General features: G+C 37.2%; 1 protein-coding gene and 1 long non-coding RNA gene across 2 annotated transcripts in view; both read right to left on the minus strand.

Annotated features, from left to right (window-relative positions):
• Nucleotides 1-5: 5 nt before the first annotated feature.
• The window catches only part of LOC117951597 (protocadherin gamma-A11-like), a gene marked incomplete at its 3' end in the record, with an annotated part of 13,470 nt that continues 3,671 nt past the window's right edge, over nt 6-9,804 (minus strand). Inside the window, exon 2 of the mRNA XM_034883371.1 lies at nt 6-1,138. Coding sequence (XP_034739262.1) covers nt 6-1,138 — 1,133 coding nt within the window. The remainder of the gene's footprint in view (nt 1,139-9,804) is intronic.
• On the minus strand, nt 5,281-9,804 carry LOC117951277. The gene is made up of 3 exons (XR_004658124.1): nt 9,730-9,804; nt 8,323-8,358; nt 5,281-7,035 (listed from the first exon to the last, which is right to left on the minus strand). It is a non-coding gene; the product is annotated as an uncharacterized LOC117951277 (long non-coding RNA).

Below are 9,804 nucleotides of genomic sequence, written 5' to 3' on the forward strand. Positions count from 1 at the left end.
AGAATGAACACGTTCACTGTGACGTTGCTGCTTAGTGACGGAGTTCCAGAATCTGTGGCAACAACTTGGAACTGGAACATTTTCAGAGTTTCAAAGTCGAAACCTTTTAGTGCTGAAATGGTGCCATCGGCTTCATTTATATTTAAAAAGGAAGTTAGAGTGGGCCCTGGAATCTTCCGGTCGAGTGAATATGTGACTGCTGCATTTTCGCCTCCATCAGCATCTCCCGCGCTCACTGAAAATATTGAAATTCCAGCCTTGTTGTTTTCAGGTACATAGAAAGTATATGGGCTTTCAGTGAACACAGGACTGTTGTCATTAACATCTACCACATCTACCTGTATTACCTTCGTAGATGACTGAACGGGGTTCCCTAAATCCTTAGCCGTTATTGTAATATTATATATATGCATGGTTTCCTTATCTAGATAGTCCTTCGTGACCAAAGAGTATGACTGTCCGTCCGGGGATGGCTTTAACTCAAAAGGTAAATAGCTAGGCACACTGCAGACCACCTGTCCGTTCACACCCGAGTCAAGGTCCGTCACATCCATCAACGCCACCACTGTGCCAGGAGGTGCATCCTCTGGAATGCGACTTGAAAGTGATGTGATGTCTATTTCAGGTTTATTATCGTTCACGTCTTCCACTCTAACAACCACGTTGCAGTGTGTGGAGAGAGACACAGCACCTTTGTCCGCAGCCAGTACCTTAATTTCATAGACTTGCTTTTCCTCGTAATCAAGGCCCCCTTTTACTGTAAGTGTTCCGGTGCTGCTATTTAAGTCAAATGGTTCAGATGACGGTCTTCTAAGTTTACTCCGTAAAGAATATTCAATCAAACTGTTCATTCCCTCATCTGAGTCAGATGCATTTACTGTCAGCAGAAATGTCCCTGCAGGTGCGTTTTCCTTTATTGTAATGGTGTATTTCGGTTTATCACACACTGGAGAGTTGTCATTTACATCAGACACAATGACAGTGATGTTAATAGTAGCAGATTTTGAAGGTTTACCTCCATCATTGGCTGTTAAGAGTAGCCAGTGTTGAGCGGTGTGTTCTCTATCCAAAGGTCGTTGTAAGATGAGAAATGGAACCTTTCCATCCTCCCCAAATTCTTCTGTTTCCAGGCGAAAATACTGGTTATGGTTGAGCTTATATGATTGTAAGGAATTCAAACCAACATCCAAGTCGTGTGCTCCTTCCATTTGAAATCGAGAACCAACAATGGCGGACTCTAGCACCTCTAATGTGTTGCTTTCTTCTGGAAATCTCGGAGAATTGTCGTTTACATCGAGTATTTCAATTATGATTTGGTGCATTTCGAGAGGATTTTCTACAACTGCTTTCAGATTTGTGATACATGGAGCAGTTTTTACACACAGCTCCTCCCTGTCTATTCTCTCGTTGACTAACAAAACTCCATCTCTCGGATTTACCTTAAACAAATCCTGCTTTGTTCCTGAAACGACACGAAGATTCCTATCCGTCAATTTTCTAATGTCTAATCCAAGGTCTTTGGCCACATTTCCAACTGCCATTCCTAATTTGACTTCTTCCTGAATTGAATATCGTATCTGAGCAGAGACTCCTTTCAAATTAGTCAGAATCAGCAGGGCCAGACAAAAAGAAATCCACACATCCAGCCATTGTCCTTTGATGCCCGTTATCTTCATTTCTGGAGAGAAAAAAAACGATCTTAAATCTGTCAACAAAAGTTTTAGTATTCTTTCACGGATAATAAACAATAAAAGGCTGCGGGAACTACCATTCTGAATCAAGGCTGTTAAGTCCGGTCTTTCAACCCGTCTCTTTGGGTTGTTTCTAAATGCGCATGTAAAAAAACATCCCCCCTTACACACAGACACAGTGGTGAGACATATATAGGGTAACAGCACCACCCGTTGTCACGTTCACTCTGGTGCGATGACTACAAGGTTTCCTCCAGTTTAGCCTACAGTGCGTGTGTGGCTTTGCTGTATTTCTTCCCCCACAACTGCATATATACAGTATGCAAGTACGAGTTAAAGTTCTAGGAAAAGTCATTTAAAAAAATTGTGTTTAAGGCTGCCTTGGTTCCGAAAGGTCTGTAATATTATATTTACGTTATGTTAATTTATTGTTTTCTTTTCGTTACACGTTGTAGTGCAATGTGCGTTTCCCACAATTAGCCCGTCAATATGGAATGTTGTCACAGTAGAAATGCAACCTTCGTTATTCATTAAGAAAGTGAACACTAATTAGAATTTTTTTTTACAGATTTTTCAGAAAATAACTATTGGCAACTACTGTGTCAAAATGAAAGTGAACAATTAGAAAATGATTGCATGGGAGCACGTTTATTGTTTAGATATGTTCTTCTTCTTGAAAGGTATTACTAACATTTGCAATATAGAACGTTAGTTAATTCTTTATCGTGTTGGTACTAATGTAGGAAGCTGTCACATTCACATTCTCCTCTGTGTGGTCCACTTAGCACACCCCCACACTATTTCTCCTGTTGAAGAGGTAAGCAGTGACATCTCATGGCTTAACCTGCAAATGCAGCTGTGATGAACCCATTCTTCTGCTGTACCCATACTGCATGGTAATATCCCGAATAAATCATGATATATAATATCAATCTCACTAATAGCAGCTGGGAAACAAAGTGACCTACATAGTAAAACCAAAATTTCCGTACCCCTCCCACATGCTACAGCTACGTGTGCCTTCCAAAATTAGGCCAAACGTATACGTGCGCGTGCACGAGCGCTGCCGCATTGTGCAATACCCACTCCCCATTTCCCCTCATGCTGCATAATTGCTACCAGACTGTTTCAAAGCATCTCATTTCCTATTCTTATCAGCCCTTGTTAGGCAGAGGTAAAAATACTATTTCACAGAGGATGCTCAGATGATGTCTGCATGCTGCGGATGAAGTAGAGGACGTCATGTAAGAATATTACATTACAGGCTGCTTCAGAGCTCACTGCGACCTCCAGCGAACAGACAGCATGTTACCATGGCAACGCAGCTCCACTGTCCATTGTGCTGAAAGCAGGCAGTGCGCAAGAAGGAAGGAAGTAGAGGGGGAGGGATGCAGGAGCACTGAATGCTGCAGACAAAGAAAGTGAGCTGTATCCACTGATACCATTTGTAATGAAGGTGGAAATACTTGTGGAAGAAACACACACTCTTAAAATCCCATTTCCCCCTCCAGTATAACTGAAGTGATGCATAGAAAATGAGACGCCTGATAAAAATACACGTGGTGGGATGTATGATGCACATGTGATAACCTACTAGTGCCCGCTGGTGGTTGTTTTAGTTTTTTGTTCCACAATGGTGCATTGTTGTGCATCAGTCTGTTAGTCTGCCAGTGGACCAGGGCAGCAGACAACAGACAGTGTTACAGTCTCTTCTCAGTGTCAAGTGGTGAAATTGAAAAATGTTTCTGATTTTAAGCTTTTTCTTATTTTTATTTGCTCCAAACAAACAGAATCGCATCAAAACAATCCCATATTAAACTTTTAGTTTTCATTTTAACATACATTACAAAGACACACACACACACAAACACAAACATCTGAAATGCTCAAATCTGCTAATGAAATGTTGAAGGATATTAAATCAAAATAGCCCATCCTGTGGGCCTGAATTTTAACCTCTCCTGCTCACAAATGATGTCATCTCTCTGGGGAGATGAGGTCATGTGTGCACACAGACACAGAGACAGACACTCTCATTCCACCCTCAATAAAAAAGGCTGCTAATAATTTGCAAAAAACTGTTAATACGTAATCTAATCATTACAATTACATTGTAAACACATGTCTCCATACGTTAACTACACATATTCAGCTAATGAACTTGTAGCCTTAAGCATTATTCAGTAAACCATATTCAGAGCTTCAGTTGAGAAATAATGTGGTTCCTTCTTTTCCTCTAAATGTTATGTGTTTCTTTGTAGGATCAAGATGACCATGATGTTTTCACAGAGTGTGTTTCCACTGCCATCGTACATTCCAGAGGTAATGTCATGGATATCACCAATTACCTTACACCTCATGTTTTGACACACACACCTTCACTCAATTAAAGAATGATGCTTGTATTAGAAAGAAAGCTTGAAACTGGACTAGAAACCTTGACCTTCACATAGTGATCTGCAAGCCTTATTGTTTCTCAATCGGTTAAAAAATGGATATTGATGGATATAATATATGAATACGTAATGACTCAAATTCATTTTACCAAAAGTGAAGCTATGGAAAGAGAATATTGCCTCCTATATTACCATTTTAAACTGAAAAGCTGGACTTTTTATAGGATAAAAACAGTCCTTAAATGTTCAAAGAATGTGTTCTTGCTGCACATAAACAAGGACGGACAGGCAAAACATGTTTTGCTGAAGACAGTGACATGAGCTCTTTAATAGTTTAAGGCTTTTGAGGTGACAGTATTCTAATCATCACTACCTTACATGCCAGAAAGTGAATCAGAGACATGAAAATATATTAGATTTTGTATTATATTATCGTGTATCAGGTAACTTTTTCTTAGAAAAGTGTAAGGGTTCGTCGATGTTAAACAACATGCATACAAAGCATGATATTTATGTGATTTACTAATTATTATTTTTCGGGAGGACAGTGTTCTTCTTCAAACAAAGCACAAACAGCCTATGTGTGGTTTGGTGAGAATTGATAATTTTACTAAAATATTTATAGAAAGTGAAGATAATAACAGTCTAATTCTGCAGAATTTCATATTAATTTATGTTACCTTGCAGATGCTTTGTCATTATCATACTGCACTTTGAATCCATAGTAATGAGATGGCATAGACCACTAATTCATGTGCTTTTGTTACAATTCTGCATCATCACTACACTGTATTACACAGTTTCCTGTTTGTCTTTATTATTTATTTCTCACAAACCTTAATTAAGAAAAAAAGGTTCCTTTAAATCTGGTGGGAACCCTTGGTTGTTCTTATCAGACAAGTTGTTGTGTGTAATGTGCCAGAATTACAGTAAATCTTCTTAATGAGTTGATAATGCAAGCTTGCAGTACAGCTGTCCCTTAATTGAATCACTATGTGGCATTATCATTAAGTAAAGTAGATCTTTAACTTACTAACAGTGTCATTACAAATGTAGTTTGACTTGATCCTTGATAATATACAGCCGGGTGTCAATACTAACGTTCTAGTGTTACAGTATAGATTCATTAAAAGTGGACCTGCTTTATAAACTAAAACAAAACTTCATCTTTAATAATGGAGCAGACCAAAAGGATTGTTATGCCTTTTAATGCAAAACTCAAGAGATTTAAAAGTTCACCATGTAGTTTGCTGTTGTATTTTGTTGTTGTATTTAATAGATCAAAAACGACCAAACCGTAGCAGACAAAAATCTCACATTACACAAGTTACTACATGTTGCACCATAAAAGTACCACTAAACCACAAAAAGCACTTACTGTATATGTTTGCCTGTAAAACATTACAACTTTATCTAAGTAATGCAATCTGAACTGTGCAAAAGAGTTGTGTGACAACATGATGAATTTTAGTGTTGCACATAGATGGCACATAAATCTGATGGCACAGGAGTTTCACTGTTTTTGTTCACCTTAAAAAGTTAAGTATTGGTATTGAAAAAGAAAATCATATTTATAGATTCAGATGTATATATGTCAGTCTCATCTATATCACTATTTGTGTGTTATATATGCATATACATACAGTAGTCAGTAATACACACGAGCAGTACTCAGGATTTCACTATTGTAAAGTAAACATTAAGACATGATGAACTTGAATTTTTAACTTGTAACACAATCTCAGAAGACATTGGAGTTAAGGAACATCCATAGTTTGGCTTTAAAAAAAGTGAAGCAGTAGTCATAAGGAGTTAGTAATCCAACCATTCTCAAGAACTCACTTTTTTCACTTGGGTTCAGATTAATCCCCTAGACTCCTATTCTCCAGTGATGTCCACGTGGGTATAATATTCAAGCACATTGTTAATTTATATTTAAGCTGAGAGTACACTTAACTTTCTGAATCCATAGAAACAAATGATGCTGTTGTACTTCTTCATTGTGGTCATTAAAACTGAATCTTCCATATTGTTTAAAAAAATAAAACAGTAAGCTCAAACTACAGAAAATGGATTTCTCAACATTATAAAATATCTAAAGCTATTAAAGTACTTTGATTATCCCATGCAGAAACAACTGAAAGGCAGATACATAATGGCTGAAGGCCTCACTTTTATCTGTTTATTATACTGGTTTCCTTAACTTAATCTCTCAGGACACTCATTCATATTTGTAAGCCTAACTCACATTTAAAGCACAAAGTCAAGTACAAAACATAAAATGACTAAAAGCTACCACACTTATAAAATACTGATTCCCTTTTGTTTACATACTTTTAAATTTTAGTTAGGTGCTTTTTTGACATTTAGTTAATTGTGCTGTGTTACTTCTTAGTTAAGTTGTTATACATCAATGCTGTTATGGAGCAAGACAAAGCACAGAGGTTACAAATGTAATATCCAACATGTTTCAATTTTAGAGAGAGAAAACAGTCTCTTAAAGGCATTTCAACATGTCCATGTCCACTCTTAATAGTCCTTGTTGATGCTTCTTTAAAAATCTGAGGGTGCAATTTTTCGTACAGTCTTTGCGAGTATCTCCTCTTGAACCTTTTTTGTATGAAAGTCTTGTAGTGTGGTTAAAGCCATGCACCCTTATCATGCATATTGAATGGACATAGAGGCATTGTTGATTGGATTTTCATGTGCTTAAAGAAAGAGAGGGGGAGGGTTGTGTCCATAATTAGCCACAATAGTCCATTCGTTGTTATAGCTTGACAACTACACATTGTGAGGAAACACAGATCAGACTGAAGAGGATGGATGTGGGGGGTGGGGGTTATGGGTAGGTTGTTTTTCCTTTCCTCTAGGAAGCTCTGCTTTCAGGGTCAATCCAGTACGCAGCTGGAGGTGTGTTATGTTGAACCGCTGCTGCTGCTGGTGGAACCCTGCAAATTAGAGAAGAGAATTACATACAGTACATCTAGAAATGAACCGCAGTACGGACAGCCTTGTGACTGGCCAAGCTGACATATCTGTCATTCAGACAGGGGCTTCACGCAGAAGACAGAGTGGATGGACGGGCAGATCCTTGAAAATGTAGGGGTGAGGTGCGGGTCTATCAATGAATACCATGCTCCAAAATTATGTGAAGGAGAGTGGTTGCTAGGTAACTGGCTGACTGGTTTCACTTTGCGCCTCTCCTGCTCAAAGAATTAGGTCACAATTCACACAACAGCAGACAGCAGAAATTCAATGTGTCATTCATTGTCATCATACAACAACAGCACAGTTCAATTCCACGTATAAACATTCAAATTAGGATATACTTATAATCTATGAGAGGTGGGTCAGCAGGGGATGAACACAAATGAATCTTCACATGCACAGGATCCTTTTGAGAACATAGTGATTCAATTAAAGACATGTCAGTATTTTCTTTTCATGTGTATTAACAGTAAAAGCCACATGAAAAAAAGTGAAAAAGCTAAGTCAGGAAATGCCAACAGTTGTTAGTTGAATTAAAAAAGTGAAGTAAAAGAGTTTTTAGAACTGTGATCAATGACCGTTAGGCTGAACTGCATGTTGATGTTATCATTTTGTGTTTAGAAGTAATTCTCTATGAGCCAAGGATACAGGTGTGTGCAGGGACTGGCTATACTTGACCCTCACTTTGTTTTACCAAAATTGATGACTAGGACAGGAATATTTTTTCAATAATATGTTATTTGGCCCTAAACATTTGCCTGGCTGCAAAACTGACCACAGTGAGTGACAAACTCAGTATACAGTAATATGATTGTCTTCGTCCCCTGAGGTCAATAATGATCATATTTTTAGGCTCTGTCAAATTGTATAAAAAAACTTTGAGAGGGGACATGATTCTAAAGTACTGATAGAAGTAGTGTTCATTATTTTGGTAGTTAGACTTCATATACAAACTTTAGTGGGATTTAGTGATGAGGCTGTAAAATGAATAACAGATACCAAAATGTTGGCATGCACAGGTTAACATGGGAGATTAAACCAGCTGCATGTGAGGTCAACTGAGTGACCATTTGTAATATACAAAATCGCTCTCTCTTCTCCAAGATAAACTAAAAAAATATAACAATAATTTAAAAAAAAAACATCCAGTGAAAACAAAACAAATCAAACACTAAAAAAAACATTAAAACACTATGTTCTGTATCATCATTCATAAAAGGGCATCTGGCCGTAAGACTCCTGCATACCTCGAGCTGCACAGTGGACTTTCCTCATTTAGGGTACTTTAGAGTGGGGAGAAAAACAAAACAAGCAATTTAATGATCAGGTCATTGCAAGCACAAAAAATATTTTTTGTATGTATCCAATGACCACAGAGGTGGTGCAGACGCACAATGAATGAGATGTTATCGTTAAAAAATACCACAGACTAAGCATGGTTTGGTTTGTGACCCTTTATAACAGATACTGTGGCTTGTTACGCTCTGTTCTATTTAAGTGAACAGTTTTACATTTAGCTGTATCATTGATTGTACTTATTGCTGAATACTTACCGTCAGCTAGAGAGACAGACAGATAGATAGATAGATAGATAGATGGATAGATAAGTAGGTAGATAGATAGATAGATAGATAGATAGATAGATAGATAGATAGATAGATAGATAGATAGATAGATAGATAGATAGATAGATAGATCACATTGAAAAATCAAATTACACTGACACTGGAAAAAAGGCACTTTAAATATTATTACATAGGATTCAGCACATTCATTTCATATACAGTATTTGAAGAAAAATAGCAGGTCATGCAGGACAGTAACCAGATTATTAGATCAACGAATCTTTACTCACAGACTTTCACTGTTTGAAAAAGAGTAAATAGTGTTAAACTAGCTCTTTGTATATAATATTTATGTCCTTCTTTAGACTTGATTCTTTTTTTTTTTGCAGTGAATACATTTCACCGTTACATTGTCACAAACCAAAGTCACAGAGAAATTATTCTGAAGCAGTTACAGATGAAAAGCCTTTTTGAGCAAATGCTGCACTGTAAAATTACAGCAAAACTTTGAACAACTGCAGGATATGTTGTGAAGCAGAAGTGTGACCTCATGTAACCATTTGTTTTGCTTTCTATTTGAATGATAAATGTAGTATATTATTTCTACTTTTTGTAATGGATGTTTTAACATATTTAACAAAGGTTTGGTGTCTATCCTGGTTTAATGTAAAATTTGTATTTGGAATCTTTTATGTTTATTATTAGTAAGTAGCCTGCCTGTTAAATAATGTACAGGTTTTACAGTGAATTTTTGCAGATTATATAGGGAGACTGAGCAAAGACTGAGTGAATTGGTATTTGACTGCAATACAATGGGTGAAGAAGTCTCAAACACACACGGAAGTTGAAGCCACACAGTATCCTTACACAGATAACATCAGGGGTAAAACAACAAATTACACATGCTTACTGTGCATCAAAGCTTTTATACTGATTTAGGGATTTTGTTGTTGTTTTGCTCAATGGCCTTACACATTAAATTACAGTCATTTGTTGTTGAATTTAGAATTGAGATCCTCATGGAGGCGAGATATTTTTCAAAAAAGTAAACCTAGGAATGAGGGTTTATTTGAAGTATGTCATCTGTACCTGCAGAGTTGAAGCTGCTGAGTCACTAGTGTCTGTCAGACCTGTGCCTCTTGGTAAACTGGACACGATGTATCT

The sequence above is a fragment of the Etheostoma cragini genome, chromosome 10 (genome assembly GCF_013103735.1).
Source record: "Etheostoma cragini isolate CJK2018 chromosome 10, CSU_Ecrag_1.0, whole genome shotgun sequence".
Taxonomy (NCBI): domain Eukaryota; kingdom Metazoa; phylum Chordata; class Actinopteri; order Perciformes; family Percidae; genus Etheostoma; species Etheostoma cragini.